At 35.2% G+C, this 22,954-nt stretch overlaps 5 protein-coding genes and 2 non-coding genes across 7 annotated transcripts; 3 read left to right on the top strand and 4 right to left on the bottom strand.

Moving 5' to 3' along the window:
• Window positions 1-5,315: 5,315 nt before the first annotated feature.
• Window positions 5,316-7,305, bottom strand: LOC102625275 (transcription factor RHD6-like). The gene is made up of 5 exons (XM_006482323.4): window positions 6,318-7,305; window positions 6,089-6,202; window positions 5,918-5,983; window positions 5,739-5,804; window positions 5,316-5,632 (listed from the first exon to the last, which is right to left on the bottom strand). The coding sequence occupies exons 1-5, from the start codon at window positions 6,822-6,824 to the stop codon at window positions 5,510-5,512; spliced, it is 876 nt and encodes a 291-aa protein (XP_006482386.1). The 5' UTR covers window positions 6,825-7,305; the 3' UTR covers window positions 5,316-5,509.
• A 1,451-nt stretch (window positions 7,306-8,756) lies between these two features.
• On the bottom strand, window positions 8,757-12,076 carry LOC102607749 (double-stranded RNA-binding protein 4-like). The gene is made up of 5 exons (XM_006482078.4): window positions 11,673-12,076; window positions 11,208-11,470; window positions 10,393-10,603; window positions 9,754-10,285; window positions 8,757-9,283 (listed from the first exon to the last, which is right to left on the bottom strand). Exons 1-5 carry the CDS (start codon window positions 11,869-11,871, stop codon window positions 9,226-9,228), a joined length of 1,263 nt encoding a protein of 420 aa, XP_006482141.1. The 5' UTR covers window positions 11,872-12,076; the 3' UTR covers window positions 8,757-9,225.
• A 70-nt stretch (window positions 12,077-12,146) lies between these two features.
• LOC127903141 (uncharacterized) lies at window positions 12,147-13,566 on the bottom strand. Its single transcript, XM_052443830.1, has 2 exons — window positions 13,427-13,566; window positions 12,147-13,227 (listed from the first exon to the last, which is right to left on the bottom strand). The coding sequence occupies exons 1-2, from the start codon at window positions 13,563-13,565 to the stop codon at window positions 12,632-12,634; spliced, it is 735 nt and encodes a 244-aa protein (XP_052299790.1). The 5' UTR covers window position 13,566; the 3' UTR covers window positions 12,147-12,631.
• Window positions 13,567-14,983: 1,417 nt separating this feature from the next.
• On the top strand, window positions 14,984-16,849 carry LOC102607460 (pentatricopeptide repeat-containing protein At1g77360, mitochondrial-like). The gene has a single exon (XM_006482077.4). It carries the CDS (start codon window positions 15,151-15,153, stop codon window positions 16,597-16,599), a length of 1,449 nt encoding a protein of 482 aa, XP_006482140.1. The 5' UTR covers window positions 14,984-15,150; the 3' UTR covers window positions 16,600-16,849.
• A 1,678-nt stretch (window positions 16,850-18,527) lies between these two features.
• TRNAN-GUU (transfer RNA asparagine (anticodon GUU)) lies at window positions 18,528-18,601 on the top strand. Its single transcript has one exon. It is a non-coding gene; the product is annotated as a tRNA-Asn (tRNA).
• A 658-nt stretch (window positions 18,602-19,259) lies between these two features.
• LOC102624992 (uncharacterized) lies at window positions 19,260-20,150 on the top strand. Its single transcript, XM_025100162.2, has 3 exons — window positions 19,260-19,609; window positions 19,705-19,881; window positions 20,006-20,150. Exons 1-3 carry the CDS (start codon window positions 19,439-19,441, stop codon window positions 20,081-20,083), a joined length of 426 nt encoding a protein of 141 aa, XP_024955930.1. The 5' UTR covers window positions 19,260-19,438; the 3' UTR covers window positions 20,084-20,150.
• A 182-nt stretch (window positions 20,151-20,332) lies between these two features.
• TRNAS-AGA (transfer RNA serine (anticodon AGA)) lies at window positions 20,333-20,414 on the bottom strand. Its single transcript has one exon. It is a non-coding gene; the product is annotated as a tRNA-Ser (tRNA).
• Between the last annotated feature and the right edge of the window lie 2,540 nt (window positions 20,415-22,954).

Here is a 22,954-nt window from a genome sequence, read left to right as displayed (position 1 = left end):
TGGAGTTATGAGCGCCGGCCATCAACCACTCAATTCCATTCCAGCTTTACGTTGTATTAAGAGATCTCTAGCACGTGGCAATAATTTATAAAGTATTTTCAAAGTACATAAAATAAAATTGAAGTCCATCCTGCCATTCCTTTGCTCACATGACACAATACCTGCCCGCAGCATCATCTCTCAAGTTTAAACTACGTGCTTTCAACTCCTACAAGCATGTGCTATTTCATGCTTAACAGCTTGTCGTATTTCCCAATTATAATCTTCTTTTTAATGTGCTTACCACAATAACAATGCATGCCCTAAATTAACTACGGCCTATTCATAAGATCTATATTTAATACTTGTGTTGAGCCTTTTCTTATCAATTTAATGAAGGTTTCAAGTTCGATTTCTCCTATTGTTCTACCTACATACAAGCTCCTTTTCAAATTGAAAAAATATCTACCGTCCACCTGCTTTTTCAAACCTTTTTTAAAAATACACAATTCTTTTTTTTTATTACTGGAATCCACCTAAAGTTACATTTTATTTCACTTTTCCAATTCCGTTTGGAATCCGTTAAGAAAACTAACGAAAACTTAACAAAATGACCATTTTATCCCCCAAAACTCAATGAATAATAAAACTAACGAAAAATTATGTTTGTAATTTTCGTTTGATGAATATCATTATCGGTACGTTAATGAAGTACAAAAAAATCTTAACTACTATAACTCAATAAATAATAAAACTCTATTTATCTTAAATTCAATTGATGGTTTGCGAGATTGGGTTATTTCTAATATTACTGTTAAAATTTAACATTCTAATTACAGATATAATTAAAAAAAAAACCCCGCATTTGATGGTTGTGGAATTAATTTCTTTATTGACCGATGGGGAAAATAATCAGATTTAATCTGATTATTTTTTACGTTTTTAGGGTGAAATTGTAATTTTTATTTTGGGGGGGGGGGGGTAAAATGGTCATTTGGTTAAGTTTCTGTTAGTCTTTTTTAACGGATTCAAAATGGCAGTGGAAAAGTGAAACAAAATGTAAATTTAAGTGGATTCCAAAAAAAAAAATTGTGTATTTTTGAAAAAGTTGGAGAAAATAGGTGGACGGTTGATATTTTTCCTTTCAAATTCTCGGCTCGCTTTTATGCTTTTATCTTTCGGCTCATAAACGAGCTTCTATCTCACGTTATACAAGAAGTAACCAATCTATTAAGAGTTATCTTTAATGTTATTGTTGGATACTTATCTATCAACTTAGACTTTTTAGACTTTTCGATCAAGCAATTTTATTATCACTATAAATTTAGTCGTCCTAATTCCATCTAAACTAAAAGCAGACAACATTCTGAGTTACCGTGTTTTAATGTTTCTTTGTTAATCTTTTGTGTGCTTAATTAATTTGCATTGATCTCGAGATGTAACAACTGACCTTTTTAACAATTTAAAAAACAATAACAGTAAACTTTACGGGATTTAGGTTGGAACAATAAGTTTACATATGCAGTGTCCGAACCAGTTTATGGCATATGGATGATCTCGGTTGAATTTTGAGTGAGTAGTTTAATGTATGAGAATATAATAAAATATCTTTATCTTGTTACTTATTTTTTGTGATAAGCACGAGTAAACAATATAATCAATCATTGGGCAATTATAAAACGAAGAGAACCCCAATTGGGGGAATCCAAAGAATATTTAATTGTAAAGAAAAGAGAATCGAAGCTTCACTGGCACGAAGATTTTCCGGGAAATTTCTTGAAATAGAAAGTAAGCGTTGAGTCTATACCAAGACAGATTAAAGAAACATTTTTTTTCTTAATATATGCACATAATTTTTATTTTCGACGACATATAATAATTGTAGGTTCATTCAATTAATTTCAAGGAATCATGAATTAATTTCTTTGGGAATGTACATACATGTGTACACGCATGTAGCGCCTAGCATGGATATTGGCTTTGGCATGTGATCAGCCATGTGATTGTTATTAAATCTGCACGTGCTTAATGCCTTAATGGTTCCCCGCACTCATCTAATTCTAGAATGAAATTAGTTAAGAGACGAATGAATTAACCACACAACACAACACGATATTGAATGAATTTGATTGAGATCTCGTACTCAGAGCATTGATGTTTCTACCTTAAACATTACATTTCATCACCATAAATAATTAAGCAACATACATTTCTGTTCCGTACGGCTGCTTCACGTTGAGCACACATTACACATAATTTGTTAGCTCTGAGCTTGATTGAATCTTTATAGATAGGCTCTAGTTTAAACCTGCATGTATATATATCTTGGATTATTGAATTATTGAAAATTAGATAGTGGCAAACAATTTATATCAAATAATATTTAGATGGTTTATTGGATCTAATGAAGAAAGTACCTTCAAGTACTACCATGAGTACAGAGTAGATGATAGATTGTATCTTTAAAAAGTGAGACAAGGTGTTGCAGATTTGCAGTCTCAAGTCTCATTACATATATCAAAGTGCACGTAAATCCATTACAAGATCTTCAAATAGACAAAGAAAGATAAAATGATTGCAACTGATCTGTCCCATTGCATTGAGCTTGGGTCTGACCTGTCTCTTTGAGATGATGAGAGTACGTATGGCATCAATGGCTTCTCTTACTTGGAGAAAATATCAGGAGCTTTACCACCTTCAACCGCCCAAACTTCGTCTGTCGCCAGTACCTGCACCATTTAAATAAAAGGACATTGTGATAGGTGTACCAAAGAGAAGTCATCACATAAGAAAGTTAAAAGAAAATGGTCAATTAAGCTCACTGAAAGTTAAGATGGCTGCTACCAGCATCTTGTGATCTAGACTTGAGAAAGTTATTTGAGAAAATTCCGTCTTGAGACGCTTAAGGCTGCTGCCAGCATCTTGTGATCTAGACTTTCCTTTGCACTGTCATTGATCATGAAGCCATAATTGCTAGCAGCAGCAGAGTCAAAATCCTCCAATAAACGGGGACCAGGTTCAGAGTCGAAGTACTTTTGATTGTTCTAATTCAAGTTCAAGTTCCATTCCGTCATTTAGTAACCATTTTGCTCAAAGCTGAGCAATTATCGAACCCAGATTTGAAGGCCATCAAAGAATGAAGTTCCTATCCCACAGAATTACCTAGCTTTGCAGAGAAATACCACGTTGTATACGTATAATAAATATATTGAAAGGAATTATTACAAGGTTCAAAGTTTAGTACCCAAGTCAAATTCCATCAAATGAAGCCATAATTACTTGTCTCTAATATAATTGCAGTATTTTCTAGGCAGATAAAATATATAAGAAATCCACCCTGCCATTCCCTAAGCTCACATGGGGTCCAGTCCAGTAGCATATCATTTCATCTTTCGAGTTTAAACCTACGTGCTTTCAACAACTTCAGGCATGTGCTAGTGCCTGTATTGCATGTTTAACAGCTTGCTGCATTCTTAATTGTTAATTCCCAATTAGATCATAATCTTCCTTTTGTCTAAGAGAGATTGTTACTCTTTTTTCTTAACAAGGGAATAACCTTCAATCCCACCTTCGAATATAGATCAGCTAAAATCCCAAATATTATGCATTAATTAATTTAAAACTTGAGCCTTACCCATAATAAGCAAAATCACAGTACATACTGAAACAACGCGTCAGAGACTCCAAAGAAAGCAAAAAAATAGCTAGTTGTCAAACTGCAATACTTTGGAAGTCCATTAGCATATACATATCCTGATATAAGGCGCTCATCTTAGGCAACTGCATATATAATCCAAAGTACTTTGAATTGAATCTCATCCTGTCAGATGAAGTAAAGCAGATAAGCTGCTGATTTACATGATCGCTCTGTTTCGATGTCTTTTTTCTTTTTTTTTTGGTTTTATCTTGATCTTGAGATGTATAGATGCCTTTTTTAGAGTAACATATTAATTTTTATAAACAAACAAATGCAAACTTTATGGGATTTGGATTTAAGTAACAGTTTTATAATGTATATTTTATACATGATCTCCAAAACGTTTGCAAATTGATTCTTTTCCTTTTTAAAATAATTAAGTATAATGCATTCGATGATTTAGTTGACTTTTGAATGTACGTTGGTGGATCAAAAGGATAATTTATGTTGTAATGTTGTATTTTGTAAAAAGGACAAGTTAACAATCATTGGGTAATTATAAAACGAAGAGTACCCAATTAAGGGTTACAAAAGAATTTTTTGCTTTTGGCCGTTCTGGCCGGGGAAACATCACCTAATCTCTTCACAATAAATTGATTAATGCCTGCATGGAGTTCTATACTTCTATTAGAGTCCAAGCAGGCTAGCTGGATATTTTTATAATTAAATGGTAAACTTATGCCAAATACATATACGTTGAACAAGGCATTGATTCAACAAGTTAATTAATTTTCAAGTGCATATATTATTTATCCAAGTACAGATATTTGATCATTTTTCTATACCACAAATTTTACCCACTTCATTGAAATAGCATTTCACAAGTTGTGAAAGCAATCAAAACATGTCTTCTAGTGTCAAGATTTTCTTTACAAATATTGACAGGGAGTTGGTTTGGTTCATTCAATTTGAGTATCTTTGGGAAAGTACACCGCTTTCTATGGAACTGGCATGTGATTTTCCATGTGATTCTTGTTAAATAAAATTCGAACGAGCTAAATGGTACATCCCCCAGCTTCTTTGATCGATCGAGCAGACAAATTAAAGAAAAGAACATTGAGATAGTAGTATAGAGATCTTAAAGATGTTCTCACCCTGAACAAGCAACAGTACATTACCTTAGTTTAATTAATTTTTTAAGTACGGATGGAATTGAGGACGCTAGCTTAGCTTTCAATCCAGGTGATTTCCAAGAAATTAAAGAATGTCTTTTAATGGACGCTAGCTTGCTTGTGTCTTGTTAATTTAGGTTATAAATTAGTTCTGAGTATCCATTTAATTAACTGGCTGGTAATGTACTTGTGGTAGCTAGTACAAGAAGTTTAATTTGAACTCCGAACCTCATTTACATCAAAAAGTTTTAACAAGCGCCCACTCGATGAGCTGAGTTCTTGCTCAATTACATGTAGTTGTTTCTTTTTTAACCAAAAATGCACATAATAACTCCATAGATAATCTTATATCTAGTGCAATATCTCATCGTCATTACTATTGGTTGTGCCGATTAATTATTGGTAGATGATTTAGATTTAAAAAATGATCTTTAATTCCCAAGAAGTTCATAGAATAAGAAGGATAGATTCTCTCCGTGAAAAGTGAGACAAGGTTGCAGTCTCACTTTTCATTACATATATCAAAATGCAGAAAAATTCTACTACAATAATATTTTTCAAAGACAAATGAAAGATAAGATGTTATCTACTGATCAGATACTTAAAATTAATTTCATCATTTGCTAACTTCCAACATAAACTTTTCACAGCCTGCAACTGTGTCATTAAACTAATTTAAATGATATCATTACAACTCAATTATTGTCCCCTAGTCAACCCATTACTTGGAGCTTGAGCTTCTGTCTCTCTGTGATGAAAGTATGGCATCAATGGCTTCCCTCACTTGAGAAATATCAGGCGCTTTTCCACCCTGAACCGGCCAAAATTCATCTGTTGCCAATACCTGCAACATTTTTTAATAAAAGGGATATACTAAAAATTAGGTGATCATGGATAATAAAAGAACTTTGCACTTGGGACAAATAGGGGTTCATGAAATCGAATCACACCTTTACTTGCAATTGAAGAAACTTGACATAGCTGATTGCTTTCTCCAACATGGTCACCAAGTCAACCTGCATATGCATATATGCATGACAACTTTCAGAATTTGAGTAAATTACTTAAGCAGGAACCTAATTTTAGAATTATTTAATAAACTATATCAATCGGAATTCACTAAACCCGCCTTGGAGCCATTAGGTACCAGCTCCTGCAGAATCTTAAGCCGCTCGCTAATCCGCTCTCTGCGATTCTGAAAGAGAACATTCTGTTAGCGCACAATATTTCTAAAGTGTTTGATTTTTGCTTAATTTGCACTCAATGATTGCTAATTCTATTGTTTAAGGTTGAAGCAAACCTTGGCTGCAATACTTTGTGGGTCTTTCGGAGGAGCTGATGTTTTCTGCTTATTATTAGTCTTTTTGGTTGCGGCAATAGCGCATTGCTTCTTGACAGCTTGCATGCTGTCTCCCTGAGAATTAGAAACCAATGTTATTAATATTTTAGCACTACTGCAAACATGAAGAAGAAGAAAAAATTGAGAATGAAAATTGAGCAAATTTGTGCAACTAATTGAAATTAAGTACCGTATTGGGACGCTTAAGGCTGCTGCTAGCATCTTGTGATCCCGACTCCAAGATTGTATCAGTGACAGCAGTTGCTTCAGTGTACAACCAATCCCCATGACAGTCCCTGGCAGAGTTATTGATCATGAACCCATAATTGCTAGCACTGTCAAAGCAGTTAAAATCCTCCATTAAGCGGTGATCAGAGCTGTACTTTTGATTAATTTGATTGAAGTTTCCCTCCCACATTGAGTACTCATCATCCTTAGTCTCATTTTGCTCAAAGCTAAGCAAATTAGATGCATTCGCATGCATGAAATGATCGTGCCCAGATTTGAAGTTTATCAAAGAATCACGAACTTCCTCAGCATTATGAAACGCGTATCCATTAGAATTTGCACTGCTAGGAGAGGAAGTATTGCTCATGCCAATACTCTTGACAAATCCCGAAGCCTTCTCCGATCCTGGAGAAGAAAGATCCCCATAAACTTTTTCTTTGAATGCACAAGTTTCCCTGGCAAGAGCCATTATTATTTCGAAAGGAAAATGAACTATAATATACAACTTTGAGTGCAACTAGGGCTATAAGCTAGTACAAGCAATATTAGGGCACATGCTGAAAGACAAATCCCCTTCAAGCCCTATATGTAGAGGCTCCAAGTTCAATGCAATGGCGCTATTAAATAAATGGAGGTGGGTATTTTTATATTTTCCAGAAAACTGAAAATCATAAAAGTCGCAAGTCTTAATTATAGTGGTTATGTTTGAATAAGAAATGTGCTAGTACTGCTACAACAAGTGTAATGAAATAGCAGTTGAATTATTTATAATTAATTATGTATTGGGAATGTTAGCTGGCACGGAGGTGAATATACAAATTAGAATGAGGAAGAAGGAGAAGAAGAGAGAGACAAGCAAATTGATTAAGCAGATAGCAGAAGGGTCGCCGGATGATGCGCAAATCCCACGTTTGCTATGAGAATTGAGATTCCAAAATTGAACACTACTCTCACTTTCAAGAATCTGTGAGTAATTTTGATTTTTGATGAGGCTGCAGCTTCTTCATTCTTTCCTTCTTCTTCACTTCAACACGTGGACTACTGCTCTTGTTGGTCTTTTTTTTATCATACTCTCGTTGTATATGTTACATTCCATGCTGGTGTGTAAGTTGTTCATGGGGACCAATTCATGACTGAATTATTTTTTATTATTACACTCAATTCCAAATGACGTTGTATGGATGCTTTCAGAATATATACGAATGCCGTGTTCTGTAAAATTCCATTAGGATATCTCTAGCTACTAAAGTACTATTATTACAGCTTTCACACTCTTCTTGCATGCATGTCATGAGCTGGAATCCCTGCTTAACTAAATGTGTTGAATCAGGCAATTAGCTTATTATTAACTAGTTAATTATTTCATAAAGGGGTAAGCTCAGTTCAAAGTAATTTGATAAGCTTTAGAATAGTAGTTCTTAAGTACCAAGCCTTTATATATAGGAGGCTTTTTCAATCTCCAGTTAGAAATGAGATAAAATTGAAGGATGAAAGAACAAGAAGTAGTAATATATTGACCCTGCTATATGGGGTTAATATTTATCATATATTTGATTACTATTTCCTCATTTCTTGAACACAAATCTCATTTGGAAATCATACTAAAAAGGTCAGGAATATTTTTATTGTTTCCCATTATTTGTACAACAATCAAAAAATTGAAATTCGGATACCACAGTAATACCATTTTAGCGTTATAGTGTTTTTGTGCATTGAACAAAAAGCACTGTCTTGTCGACGTGGAGATCGTACTACAAACAAAAATATTTTATACTTAAATCTTTCATTAAGGTTGGTCGATCCTATCTTAATTTACTTAGTCTTTAAGTGATTGGTTAATATGGTATCGAATTAATTCAATCGGTTTTGTTTTGACTTTCTTAGAATTAAAATTATAAAGTAAAGAAGAATTTGGAATAACATCTTTTGCAAGCCCGAAGAAGATCGTCGCCCACATGTTTTGGTTCTCATAATTCATGACTCATAAAAGGAGAAAAACACAAGAGCAATCCCTTGTCTCAAGGAGATTTGTACTGTTGTCCATTTGTCCTTACCATGAATTTGGAAACTCTTATCGCTAACAGATCAGACTCTCACATTTATAATTACCCTTTTTAATTTATTGAAGGCAATCGACCTAAGTTCAGTCATAATTTGATCGACTGAAATTAAATTTTCCTAATTAACAATGTGACCAATGAATTGAATCTATCTGACAAGTTTACATGAATTGAATCAAGACTACAAGCAAAAACAAATGGTCGTGTCTTCTATTCATACATCGATCCGTATGAAAACAACAGCATAAGTTTTTGTCTTTGAAATTTTGCTACATCATTCATTATTATAAGCTTATTACTAATTTCTCATTAATATAACAATACAAGCATAAGAAGAAAAATGTTTAAACACTACTTGGATTTCTCTCTCTTGACTTGTCACTAAGGAAATGTCTAATAAAGCAAGTAAAACCTATGACTGGATTTTCTTGCTTTATAATTATCTGTTCGCGGAGAAAAATGAATTAAACAAATTATAATGATCTGCCCATTGTACCAGTACTGAATCGCCTCAAAGCAGAACCGATTTAAAAAAAAAAAAAAAAAGATGGATTATAAATACGATGGCCATTCCAGAGTTCTGCTACGTTGACCTTTTAGTAGTGCTAAAACAAGGCTAGGGGTTAACCAATAACCATAATATATGTAACAATGACAAATTGCATGTACATGTTATCCTACAAGGGAGGTGAGAGTCCAAGAAGAAGACTAAGGTTTGAACAAGACCTAACAGAATAGACACAAGAATGTAGCTAAGCTTTTCAATGAGCCACACCTATGGAAAATCAATACACAACACAGCTGCGCGGTTCATTGGGCTACAGAACAAGGAGGAACTTGAGTCAACGGCTGAGCTGAAACACATGGCCTGCAAATTTCATGACAATGAAACTTCAAGTAAGAAAGGAAGCACCTTTATAAGATAAGCAAACACATTACCATGAGCATAAGAAAGACTTATTCGCACAATTATTCAACATCAATCTATGCCAGCGAGAAGTGAATCCATATATGAGGGGAAAAAAGGATCGCATAACAAACACTAGTATAAAAGCAATAGAACAGCCTGAAAGCAGTCACACAAAACTCTTTTATAAAATTAAGTTTCTCATTCTCTGGAGGCAGGCTTGAAGAGAATGGTAAACTCAGAGCAAGCCTCATAAACATAACTAATCAACTAAACATAGGATGAACAGAGCAATGCGACTAACAGTAATAATTCACTAGCATAAAAGGTAACAAAATGCTAAGAAAAGTAATTAATCCTCAAAAATGAAGTTCAAACCAAACAGGAAGTGAAGAATTTAGCAGACATAAAGAATCTAAATTAAAACTTACTGAGCATCTGTGCGTAATTTCTTGTTAGCCTTCCTTTTGTTTTTACGCCGCTTGTTTGTGGAGCTTGAACCGCCTTCTGAGTGCTGTCCTAGAACAGGAGGCACAAATGGAATTGGAAGAGCAACAGGTTCAGATGGTGGTTCCAATTTTGGTTTCTTAAACGGATGGCATGGTAGATTCATTCCTGTGCTTGTCTCAGAATCTGCAGCCGTTGAATGCATCCCTGTGCTAACCTCAATAGCTGCAGATGTTGGATGCATTCCTGTGCTTGCCTCAGTAATTGCAGGTGTCGGATGGATTCCTGCAGTTGCCTCTGGGATTGTGGGTATTGAATGCATTCCTACACTTGCCTCTGGGGTTGCAGGTATTGGATGTATTCCTGAACTTGATTTAGGAATTGCAGTTGTTGGCACATAGCTAGTTGCAATTTTTTGGGTGCTATAATTGGATTCCTTGACTTTGTTCAATGCAGCATATAGTTTGCCTTTTGATTTAATGATCTCAGAAAGTATTGTTGCAGATCCTGAAGTAACTACATTGAAAAGTCGAATTAATTCACACCATGGAAATAAGAATACAGCTAAATCTATAATTAAAATCAGAAACAAATTCTTTATGAAGTATGCATTTAAAAAATACCTAAAAGCGTGCGGATAACGGCTCGTGCTGCCAATTGCTCAGCTTCTTTCTTGCTTCTCCCAGGTTCGCCAGTGTAAGTGACGCCATTGAAAACCAAAGAAGATACAAATACTGGAAGCAAAGCTTCTGACTGCCTGGTGCTATAAGCAGGCAATTCCAGATTCATCTTCACTGCAAATTCATTCAAAATGGACTTGCAAAATACTGTATCCTGGATAATAAGCCCAAAATAGTAAAAAGGGTTAAAAAGGGAGTTAAAACGCTTTGAAGACAAGGTACAAGACCAGATGTCAAATATTTCAAAGCTGAAAGGTAGAAGATCAAAACTAAGCATGTCTAATGTTAGCAAAATAAGTGCCATTACAAGGACACATCATTTCACCCCTGTAATATGTACATTGATTAACTCTGATGTCTAAACGTGAATAGAGATTTCATAATCACCGCTACAAAGACAAGAATAGAAACTGTGCTTCTTTTAATACAAGTAAATTTGAGAAGCTCTGGTTCCACAGAGAACAATATTGCAGGTCTTGTACAAAATATATTTCTCAGCTCCCATACCAAATTTTCTCAACTTGTTAAATTTTCTATTGTTGCGACTACATCCACTCTCAAGCACACACTAGGTAAAACAAGTATTATAAGCCCTTATGTGTTTTACTTTTTACGATAGCATAAACTTGAAGTTTAGCAGACATCTGATACACATTATAACTATTGTTCATAAGATGATTAATAAATAAGTAACATATATGAGAACATAATTGAAGTATATGTGAGTGAAACATCATCTACACGCAAAAGAAACAAACCTGGTTAATGAGAGGGCATCCTTCATCCTTGATTTTCTTAGAAATGCACTCCAGGGCGATTTTAGCAACATCTTGTTCGGCTGCTTTTCGATGCGAAAAAGTGTTGGGAGAAGTATAAGTAACTCCATCGACCGACACAGACGCCCGGAACTTAGGGGCATGTTGAAACCCTTCATTGTGACTTTGATATACCGGAAGTGGTATGCCGGATCTCTGAGCATGCTCTTGCAGACGATTCTTGTGCATTAAGTGTTCAGGAACGCCTTAATATAAGCAAATTACCAATGCAGCCGCCATTATTACAGTATCCATACGGCCAGTGAAATAGACCGAAATTTCAGGGAAAAAATTACCGATTTACACTCGCAGGCATAAGTGGATGAACTTGCTTATTACAGCTTGATGACAGTGAAGAAATGATTAATTAAACCAACGGCTAAAGGAAAATCGAAATGTACAACTTACGATTAGGAGTCAAGACAACCGGAGCAGTAACCGACTTCGAAGCTGAAGCCGTGGCCGGAGCTTGCACCCGAGCTTGCACCGGAGCAGGAGCCGGAGCCTGAGCCTGAGCCTGAGCCTCAGTTGGGCACGGATCTGAGAGTTGGGGCTGGGGAAGGCTAGAAAGCACGGCCTCGATGTCGGTTCGTTGGGACTCTGCCATTTTTCTTTCTTTCTGACGCACTGAACTGAGAAAGAGGATTAAAACGAGTTTTACTGTTGTCGTTTCACGTTTGGCTGCCCTAGCTCTTGGACTGGGTATTTTTCAAAAACCTCCCCTTAGCTTTGCCGTCTTTGCAGGTAGTTGCCGAAGATCAGCTTATTTACAAACAACCCCTACGTTTTTGCTCCATTTGATCGTCGATAAAATGGGTAGTTGGGATTATTTCAGTCTCTAAATTCTGAGACATTTCATTTGCTCACCGGCCACCGGGGCTTACGATAAAATTTTACTATTGAGACGACAAGTCGTCTACAAACATATGACCTTGCATCCATAATTCAAGCGTAAACTTGATTGGTCGACTAATTCGTCCTTCATAAATTTTGTAAAAACGACATGTCATTTATTTAAAAACTTGTTGACGACACGACTCTTCTGTGTTTCACCAGATAAACGAAACAAGAAAAAAAAACAAAAAAAACTTGTGAACATCTCAATCTCTATGGTCCTTTCCGGTTTCCAGTTTCCATGTTATACATCGAGTCACCGACTCACCTGTCGGCGTTAGATTTTCATACTCACAAGCTCAGATTGCATCTTATGGGATGACACCAGTATTGCCCAAAAAATAGCATTTCAACTTGCAACAGTTCACGTATCCACAACGTCAAATTCATAAACGCAACACATCAAAATGCTATTAAGTACAACACGACACTGTTGATACAACAGGTTCAGGGTACTGATAAGCGATGATAGTCTATTTAATTTTAGGACGGCTGTGCAATGAGACTGAATTCTTATTACAAGTCTTGAGGTTATGCCCACATTGCTTGCAGAGACGACCGCGCCATTTCCTCATTACTTCCTCCTCTCTTGTCAGTATCCGTCGCTTTTTGCCACGATTGAATCTGATCAGCGTATCAAGTTCTGCTCTGGTCCCAGAACTTGAAAATGCATCTTCAGCCATGTAGTCCGATTTTTTATGTGGCCTATTCGCTGCCGCGGCAGCATGTGTGGGATGCATTGTAACAAAAAGAGGAGTAGTGAGCGCCGGATTAGCGTTCAAACGTACCAAAACTTTGGCACGTTCATCGTTGTCTATCTTCACCGAATTTCTGGCATAATAAGGCGGCAACTTTAATTTTGGTATTATTTTCATTGAAATGACAAATTCGGTCGAACTTATCCCAATTGCATCGTACAACACACGTAGAAGCTCCTGATACTTTATATTTCTGGGTACATAAATTTTCAGTCTTGTAGTACCCTCTGCCTTGTAGAAGTCACTGCCGTTAGAAGTCTTCGCCCAGGATCCACCGCAATATACTACTAGTCGAATTTTTTCCATATTACCTGTCAATAGTTATAATATGTGATCTTTACATACAATGATTTGTTGGAGCTCGACAGTCAGCGGGCGAGCATAAATTAGATAAATTTGCCTAACATTGTATTTTTTTTAAAAAAAACATGAAAGAAATGAAACTCAGCGAGTAAACTAAGAAGACCCAATTAACAATTCATGAAAGAAATTCAAAATGCCAAGACTTACTGTCAGGAGTGGAGGCAACCGGCAATTGAGTCGTAGCTGCAGCTTGACACGGAAGCGGAGATGGAGCTGGGGCTGAGAATCGAGGCCGGCGTTGGTTTGAAAGCAGTGTGTCAACTTTGATAGGTTTGGACTCCGCCATATTTCTTCTGTTTTAGTCAAAACTCAAAAGTGAAACAGAGCGGGTTATTAGCAGTAAGTATCTCACGAATTAATCTTTTAAATTCTAGCGGCTTCATTTCCCTCCAAACTCACGTTCACATAGTCCCATTTAATTTCCCTCCACACTCACGTTTACCGACGTTCATCAATTTACCTTTCACATATTGCGTCAATTATCATTTTAAATATTTTTAAGGGTAAGAAATGACAAAGGTTTTTTAGCCTCTACCAAGTGAGGATTTAAATTCGGAGGTTAAAAAAATAAAATTATACTTGAAAATCACTCAATCATGACTTTAAAGTTCATAACTTATCATTCCACACTCAAAATAACAAAGACACGTTTCAATGAATCAAAAAACGATAAGTAAAAGATAAGATAAATAGAGGATCTAAATCCTTTAAGTATGAATTTTCAATTTTAGATAAATCTCACACTAGTTAGGATAAAAATTGAAATGTAAATCCCAGATCTCTATTGTTATTATTATTTGTTTTCCTTGTTACTTGCAATATCTAAATGTTCGATCCCTAATTCTATCATTATTGTTATTTGTTTTCATTATTAGCAAGGTAAATTTTAATTTATTTTTCATCTTACCTTTAAGAATGTACTAGATAGCTTGATTATTTTATAATTTCATCTGGACAATTTATGGAAAGCTATATAAATTAATTAACGGACACATATTAGTGAGACTCGAATCCAAAACTTGAATTCTAAAGACACCACTTGTTACCACTAAAGATAGACCTTGGCCTCAAAGTTAGGTTCCTCGCAAAAAAATTCTTAACACATCAATTCACCATCAAAATTTTCTAACAATTATATTTTATTACATAGTATTTTAGTTGTTATTATTTTACTACTAAAATTTTAAAATTATTAAAAATTATTAAGGTCATAAAGGTACTTAAAGAATTTATTTTTATTTTTTTCTTTAGACATCCTATTTACAAGCTTTTTTTTAATACAGTTATTAGAATTTTATTATATTAAAATATCTCAAAATAATTTTTTTAGGTTTTAGTAACACTAATTAAATACAAAATGACTTTAAACTTAAACTTAAACTTATGCTCTCCAAATTTTATTTCCAGTTTCAAATTTGTTGGTATGAGCGAAATTAATACCGTAAATTAATTTATTTATGAATGTATGAAAAATTTTCAATTAGTGTCACTCCATTAAAAAAAATTAGAATTCTATTTTGAAGATATTTTAATATAATAAAATTTTAATAATTAAAATAAAGAAAATAAAAAATACTCAGTAAATCGTATATGATCTCAGTAATTTTTTAAGTTTCAATGGTTAATTAGTACGTCAGTATGGGTATTTGATAATAATAATAATAATAATAATAAATCATATATATACATATTCCACACACACGACACACCCCGAAAGAGAAATTACATCCAAATTCCAATGATGAAAGCCTGAAACATGTTCTTCTTCATCCTTGGTCATCGCAAACGGAAGCCGTTTACTGCTTGGGCTTACTTGTCTGTAATTGAAACTCAGCCGGTGTAATTCAAATTCAGTCGAATTCAATCAAACAATGGCCCGGAACGACAAACGACGCCACCACGGCGACCCTTCTCCGGACCCACACAACAAACGAAAGCGATCCACTTTCGCTTCACATCTCGACGTCCCAAATTTGCCCCCAACAATCAAAACCCTCTGCGAAATCATTGCTAACACTCCGTCACCCACTGTCGAGGACGTTCTCGACAAAACCCTCATAAGGGTTTCTCAAGAAACCGTCGAGCAAGTCCTAAAGTTCTCTTATTCCCACCCGGGCCCCGCCGTCAAGTTCTTCCGCTGGTCAGCTTACCAGTTAAATGACAAGCATAGCCCTTATGCTTGGAATCTTGTTGTTGACTTGTTGGGTAAGAACTGTCTCTTTGATGCAATGTGGGATGCTATTAAGTCTATGAAGAAAGAAAACGTGCTTTCTTTAGCTACTTTTGCTTCTGTTTTTAGTAGCTATGTTGTTGCTGATAGAGTTAAGGATGCCATTACGACATTTGATGTTATGGAACAGTATGGTTGCAAGCATGATGTCTTTGCCTTGAATTCGTTATTGAGTGCCATTTGTCGAGATGGGAAAACTATTGATGCTTGGCAGTTCTTACGTGTTGTTGATGGTAGGATTAAGCCGGATAATGACACATATGCTATATTGTTAGAGGGTTGGGAGAAGGAAAGGGACGTGGCTAATGCGAAGAAGACATTCGGGGAGATGGTGATAGAGGTTGGGTGGGATCCGGACAATGTGCCTGCATATGATTCGTATTTGATTACTTTACTTAAGGGTTGTGACGGGATTTACGAGACTGTAAATTCTTTGAAAAGAATGATGGAACGGGGGTGTAATCCTGGGATGACGTTTTTCAAGTTGGCGTTTGAGGAATGCTTGACAGGTCAGAACCTCAGAGGAGCTGAGTTCATTTGGGGCGCAATGGTGGGGCGAATTGGTTTTAGACCCGATACTCATATGTATAATATGATGATTTCCTTATATTGTTATTCTAATGAAACTGGTGCGGCGATGAAGTTGCTGGATGAAATGGTTTATAATGGGGCATTCCCAGATATACAAACGTATAATATACTATTTGAGTTCTTGGTTAAGGGTAGGAAGTTATGGGAGGCTTCAGGGCTGTTCAATGAGATGGTTAAAAATGAGAATGTTCTGAATCATGAAAATTGCCGTGCAGCGGTTAGGGTTTACATGGATTCCGATGACCCTTATGTTGCTATAAAGTTTTGGAAATATATGATTGAGAACCACTGTTCTGATCTGTCGGAGACTGGCAATTTATTGGTGGCTGGGCTTTGTGATATGCACATGCTTCCAGAAGCTGTGAAATATGCTAAGGGTATGGCTGAAAAAGGAATCCAAGTGACACCTTTTGCATTGTCTAAGTTAAAACAGATCCTTATCAAGGCAAGAAAGGAAGCTGTTTATGAAGAACTTTTGAAAAAGTGCAAAGCTCATTAGGTAGGTTAGACCTAGTATTTTATTTTTCTAGATAACTTAATACGGTGTTTAAGTTGACTATTAAATTGTTTTTTTTCTTGTATATGACCTATAGAATTTTGTTTGCTAGAGAAAACAATTTGACAGCATAACATTAAATGAATGTTAGGTCTTTTGTTCTGTTTTATGATTTAAAAGTATATCTGTATAGCCAAAGGAGCAACCGGAAATATTTGTTATTGGCACTTAGGAATGAAAAGGTTCCTTTTTTTCAATTTGATTGTTCTTGCTGAATTTCTGAGTTGCTTTTTAAACCTTTATATGAGGAGGTGTTTGACTATTTGCTTTGAAACTTAACTCCATACAAAATCTTTTTCTTAAAAAGGAAGCAATATTTACAACATTCTAGAAAAAAAAAAAAAAAAAAAAACTGTTCTTAAGCAATGTAATGCAATAGTACGATGTTTTTGTTGCCAGTTTCATAATTTATTGCCTTTTTAGACAATCTCCAAAGGTTGCATAGTAACCACGAATTGTTGCTAAGTCTGGAGGTGTATGTTACATACATCTGTCATTAATTCCAATCGTTTCTTTTACCTCCTATATTATCTTATTTTGCTTTATTCATTTTTATCACTTTTGGCCTTTGTTAGTTTGCAAGTTGATGATACTGAAGAGATGAGTTTGTTAGTATACGCAAATGACATTGCATTTACTTCTCTTAAGAAGAGCATGGGAGTCTTACATTTAATATCAGTGTGGAGGTACTTGGATTGGTAAAATGGCTTCTAAACAGTATTCAACTTTTACTACATAAAATGGAGTTAATTTGAGACTCAACCTTAGAGGTTGTCTGATATGGTAGTGTAACTGTGCTGAGAAATGAAACAGGAAATTGAGGTGTTTTACCTTGGAACCTTCTGTGGACTTTTGAAATCAACAAAGGGGATATTTGATCTTTGAAACTAAAAATTTATTATTACTATTAGCTTGTTTTTGAACCTCTATGAGTCTGATGGGAAACATTAGATGGGGACATTTTCTGTATTTTTGTGGGTTAAATGGAGAACTTTGTTGACACAGGACGAATAGTGTTTGGAAGTTTGATCTAGATTTTGTTTGTAATGCTCCCGGAAATTATTGTGCATTTGATTTTTAAATGAGTAAACAAACAAGAGGGAAAACACCTGTGGTTGAAAGTCCGCACTTGTAAAGTTGTATGGGAGAAATTAAGGCATAACCTGTCCAGAACACCATCAAAGGCAAGGATAACTCCCAATAACTCCCAATAAACGAGAAGCCTTGGTATTTGCTTCTTTATGCTGTTCAATATTTTATTTTGTAATGGCTCAAGAAAACTTTTGTGGATCTCACATACTGGTATTTTATGAGAATGAATCATGTTCGTCGAAAAGCTTTTTCGTTTTCTTTCACATGTATTAGATCAGGCCATGCTTTAACATCTGATTCTTATACAATGCAAAGCTTGCTGTTCGTCAGTGCTGATCTCTCAACTTATAGGTATTAGAGCCAATTTTGGACGGTTTTTCTCTTTTGGATTCTATCTTCAGCCTCCCTGACAGCTTTTATCATATGTTCGAACAACTGACTTGACAGCTTTTATTATATGTTTAGTTCAGCATGGTCGATGACCTTCGGAGAAACATATTTCTTGTTCAGTGGTGTGATTTCTATTAGTCTTTTGAAAAGAAATATTGAAATGTCTGGTATGCATTTGTGAGGGAGCAAGTGCGTAAAAATGCAAACCGAAAAAAATCATCTTCATTCTGTAAATCCGTAATGACTATTTTTGCAAATCAGGACGAAAAATCACTATTCTCAGCTTGGCTCAAAATTTTTGTAGATTTCCCCTCTCTCTCTTTTTCACTGTGTATATGGGACCCATATATAAAAGCTAAAACAAATATGTTGCACGTTAAGAAGACAAAGCTGGAATAGCTCAGTTGGTTAGAGCGTGTGGCTGTTAACCACAAGGTCGGAGGTTCAAGCCCTCCTTCTAGCGTTCATTTTCCCTTTTTTCCTGCCTTAGGCTTAGAGAGGCATATCAGTGAATTACTTTTCGGCCGATTAAAAACATCGCCCGGTAACACTCCGGAGTCCTGACGGCCCAAATGTCCTGAATCTTTTTATAAAGATAATTTTTGGTTCACAGCATGAACCACCAGTGAATCAAACAAAGATGGTGTGTTTTGTTCCAATCTTGCTGCAACATCTGTTCCACACCACATAATCTATTATTTCGCAGCAACTACTGTCACAATATTGTTTCTGTTTCATAACACTCTCTCTCTCTCCCTCTCTCGCAGGTACACATATTCAGCATGCCACAACCACCATTTTCACTTTCCTGAAAAATGAATCAATCTACTTTGTGCAGCCGGTGGGTGCGTACTTTCCAGTCAATAACCGCAACACATCAGCTTCATTTAGTAAGTACATTTCCACAATTTCATTCCTAAATGTGCTCATTTATTTATAACCACATACGAAAAGGGTTCCTTAGAAATTAAACAATGCGCTACATTTTCTCCGAAACCAATCATTTGATAATTGATAAATTCCAGGATGATCAAGAGAGAGCACCGCTCTGACTCTGAAGATAAAACAGTGTACAAATCCAAGAACCTTGAGGCCGAAAGGCGGAGCCGCCAGAAGCTCAATGATCGCCTATTGAAATTGCGTTCATTAGTCCCAAATACCACAGATGCAACTACTTACTGCTCTCAAACTTCTTTATCACCATCTCATTTTAATTAACATGGGGTGTTGTGTTGACAGATAAAAATACATAATACTAATTAAACTTATCATTTTCTTCTTCTTATTATTATTATTATAGATGAAAAAGGAAACCGTGATTGAGGATGCAATTACTTACATCCGGCAGCTGAAGGGACGCGTCTTGTTTCTATGTGACCAAGTTCTTCAAGTGGAGCCACTGGAAGAAGAGGAAACAAAGCCAAAGATTGATGAGAACGCTGCAGAAGAGATGAAGAATTGCGGAATAGAGGTTGTAGCAGCAAGCCCCCATTTAATTATTATGAATTGTTCTTCTACTTACCCTGCTCATTGATACGATATAATTGTTGCTGGTGATTTAATTAGGAAGACGTTAAGGTGACTAACATGGGAGGGAATAAGCTACGGATAAATATCATATTTGAGAAGAAAAGAGGCAATTTTACTAAATTGGTTGAAGCCATGAATGCCCTTGGCTTTGTATTTGGTGATACAAGTGTCACTACATTAAAAGGAGCTACTCTCTTTTCCTCCGTTTTAGAGGTAATTGGACCGACTGAATTGAGGTAGATATTTTGGCTTCTAGCAAGGAAAAAATGGACGTATAATTGGCTTACTAATGCACGTGTTTTTTCTTTTTCTCCCCCCACTTCTAATGTCAATTTAGGGAACTCACGGTGGTGATAGGATCATCAGAGTTGAGGAAACCAGAGAGTTACTGCTAAAGATCATTAGAGGCATATGATTGAGCAATGAGCATTCTTCAATATCTCAACTCAATGAACTACTCTGATTATATAATAACGTTAGGCAATTTACTTTTTCCCTATGTACTTCAAAATTTTATTAAATAGATGTAAAGAAATGCTAATGCTATTTGGGACGGGAAATTTGTTCTTTGGAAGGACTAGTATCTAGGCTTGGATTTGTAGAAAATTGAAGCCCCTGTGGGCTGTAGCCCACAAACCTAAGTAGAAAATGAAAACAGGAAAATCGTGAGCGGCAGGATTCGAACCTGCGCGGGCAAAGCCCACATGATTTCTAGTCATGCCCGATAACCACTCCGGCACGCTCACTTTATAATTGGACTTGGAGAACAAGTGAAATAAAGATCAGACCAATCGAGATAGATGATTTAAGACGAAAGAAATACTAGACAAAAATTGGGCTTAATTGAGACTTTTTTTTTTAATACATATAGACCTTAATTAAACCTAGAAAATTTAAAAGAAATTTTTGTTTTAATCTAAGAGAAATTGTATTATATTAACTACCTAGCATAACTAATCAACGAAAATAGCAAGAATATGAATAAATACTCCTAACTAATTAGGAAAAAATAATAATAACTTAATATTAGGGGAGGTACCTTTTAGGGGGAAAAAAAGAAAAGAAAAGAAAAGAATAAGCACCTTAAAGTTAAGTTGACATTAATAATATTAAGAAATAAGAACCTTTCATTTCTTAACATCAATAGACCCAAAAGTAGAACTACAAAACTATATACCCAACATCAGCAATTTGAAAATTATCACCTAACAAGAGAAGCATTCATTAATTGCTGCTCCTCATAAAAAGAAAAAGTCTGCATTAGTAATTCTCTCTGGGTATCAAACATGAGGTAGAGGTTAAATATTTCGGTGCATTAACAAAGCATAGCATCACTTCACATGCCTAGCATGTGAAATGCAACGCATCCAAGCAAACACATTAATTATTATTGATGCCGAACTTGTTTATTCAAGAGGAAATGGGATAAAGGACCACGCAATATTTATTTATCTGTATTTATTGGCCATGTGATGCGAAATGGTCAAGGCCTAGCTAGCAGGGAGGAATTTGATCAGGATCAGAATTCTCTTCTGATCTGATCAAGTTTTAAATAAATAATTTAATTACTGATTGTTAATTAATAAATAAAAAAATATAAAAAGATGAATTTTACTCATATAGTACCACTAAAAGACACATGTCAGAAGATTTTAAAAAATCCAGAAGAGATCGGATAAGGAGATGATTCTTTTCCATTTCATCAACCCATGTCACCAAGTTTCTTGTGATATTATCGGAGTTTCATTGCTTTCCGCGCCATTAGTCCATTAACAAAGTTAACTATCCTTTATAATTAGATTTGCCTGGATCAACGTGCTAATTCAAAGAAGAGAACTTAAAAAAGTAGAATACAAAACAAAGCCAATGTGATCTGTAGAAAAGAGAGGATTAATTCAACATTTACTATTTTTGGGAGGGCGGTGGGTCGGCCATTTATTTATTTAATTTCCTTTATTTGCTTAAAGTTGATGAATTTTTTCGATAAGATTTTTCTTGGGTGCTGCAAAATCCCAAATTAATAAGCAATGAAGTTGATGTTACTTAATTATAACGGACACTTACCATGAAAATTTGCTGCTCCGTAGCCCGTAATTTTATGAAGCCACGCGTTTGTGAATTTGAGCGAAGTGGTAACTCGTAATTCCCTTCTTAAAGGATTAAGATCATTTCCTAATCTAAGCATTCTTAATTTTTTATAGATATTGTGCCATCTGTATTTTAGTATTAGTGTATGATTAATATTTAATTATCTTTTCTTTTTAATTTATTAACCACCAATTATATTGATAAAATTTACTCAAAAAAAGATCAAATCAGGAGAGGATAACAGTTTCTTCTTAAACTTCGTTATTTGCACTGATTATTTTTAACGAAAATCTGTGTTGTGATTTAAATTTTAGTGTCATATATTTGATTGTCAAAATCATAATCGAAACGGGGACAATAATTATAGAATCGTTATTCATGCATGACGCATTCATGCGGCTGCGTTGAGTCCGAGTTGATTAACAACTTTTATACGCATTGCATGCGACTTGAAATCAAAATTACTCACGACATCTACACGCTCCGCTACTTCATTCTCAATAAACAACAAGAATATTGCAACTTTAATAGCAGGCAGCAAATGAAGGGCCCACTTGCCCACCACCCATCGCTTGACAGTCACCGTCCGATGCAAACATGATTGTTATAATGTTTGTTTTATTAAGTCCTTAAGCTTGCAACAAAATTAAGAAAAGTCGTTTTGCATGTGTTTAGTTTTTCGAGAAGGTCATATGGTAGTAGATAAGTCGGCTAATGTGGTCGTGGACCTTCCTTTCAATACATTGGTGTAACGATCTTCCTACTAAGATATCTAACCATTTTATACGAAGATAATATCTAACCATTTTATACGAAAAATAACATATGATATTTTTGATGTAGTTTTCTCTACTTCCTTTTATAATTTGTTGTTGTTGTTTTTTGTTTTTTGTTTTTTTTTGGTTTGGTCGGTTGTGGGTATTGAGGTCGGATTGTCGTGTTCCCTTGAGTACGTTAAATATATATGTATGAGAGACATACAATTCTATCATTACTTTTATATGCGGAGAATAAATAAAGGGATAAGCTAAGGATCGATAATATGAGAAATTAAAAAAAAAAAATTGTACTAGAGGTACTTGAATCACATCAAGAAATTAAGTGATGGAAGAAGAATGTATATAATTGATTAACAATATTACCAAAAAACAAAAAAAGATGCAGGTCCCAGTTCAAGAAAATGTCAAACGAGAGATTT

The sequence above is a fragment of the Citrus sinensis genome, chromosome 6 (assembly GCF_022201045.2).
Source record: "Citrus sinensis cultivar Valencia sweet orange chromosome 6, DVS_A1.0, whole genome shotgun sequence".
Classification (NCBI taxonomy): Eukaryota; Viridiplantae; Streptophyta; class Magnoliopsida; order Sapindales; family Rutaceae; genus Citrus; species Citrus sinensis.
The sequence above is the reverse complement of the archived record's forward strand: the minus strand, read 5'-3'. Positions and strand labels throughout refer to the sequence as shown.

Coding starts and splice junctions, on each gene's coding strand:
- LOC102625275 (XM_006482323.4), bottom strand. CDS start 6,824: ATGGCTCTTGCCAGGGAAACTTGTGCATTCAAAGAAAAAGTTTATGGG. Junction 5,805..5,917: donor TGGTACCTAATGGCTCCAAG/GCGGGTTTAGTG, acceptor ATGCATATGCAG/GTTGACTTGGTGACCATGTT. Junction 5,633..5,738: donor TTCTTCAATTGCAAGTAAAG/GTGTGATTCGAT, acceptor AAAATGTTGCAG/GTATTGGCAACAGATGAATT.
- LOC102607749 (XM_006482078.4), bottom strand. CDS start 11,871: ATGGCAGAGTCCCAACGAACCGACATCGAGGCCGTGCTTTCTAGCCTT. Junction 10,604..11,207: donor GATGCCCTCTCATTAACCAG/GTTTGTTTCTTT, acceptor CTTATTATCCAG/GATACAGTATTTTGCAAGTC. Junction 9,284..9,753: donor AAATTACGCACAGATGCTCA/GTAAGTTTTAAT, acceptor TGAAATTTGCAG/GCCATGTGTTTCAGCTCAGC.
- LOC127903141 (XM_052443830.1), bottom strand. CDS start 13,565: ATGGCGGAGTCCAAACCTATCAAAGTTGACACACTGCTTTCAAACCAA. Junction 13,228..13,426: donor GGTTGCCTCCACTCCTGACA/GTAAGTCTTGGC, acceptor AACTATTGACAG/GTAATATGGAAAAAATTCGA.
- LOC102607460 (XM_006482077.4), top strand. CDS start 15,151: ATGGCCCGGAACGACAAACGACGCCACCACGGCGACCCTTCTCCGGAC.
- LOC102624992 (XM_025100162.2), top strand. CDS start 19,439: ATGAAAAAGGAAACCGTGATTGAGGATGCAATTACTTACATCCGGCAG. Junction 19,610..19,704: donor TGAAGAATTGCGGAATAGAG/GTTGTAGCAGCA, acceptor TGATTTAATTAG/GAAGACGTTAAGGTGACTAA. Junction 19,882..20,005: donor TCTTTTCCTCCGTTTTAGAG/GTAATTGGACCG, acceptor ATGTCAATTTAG/GGAACTCACGGTGGTGATAG.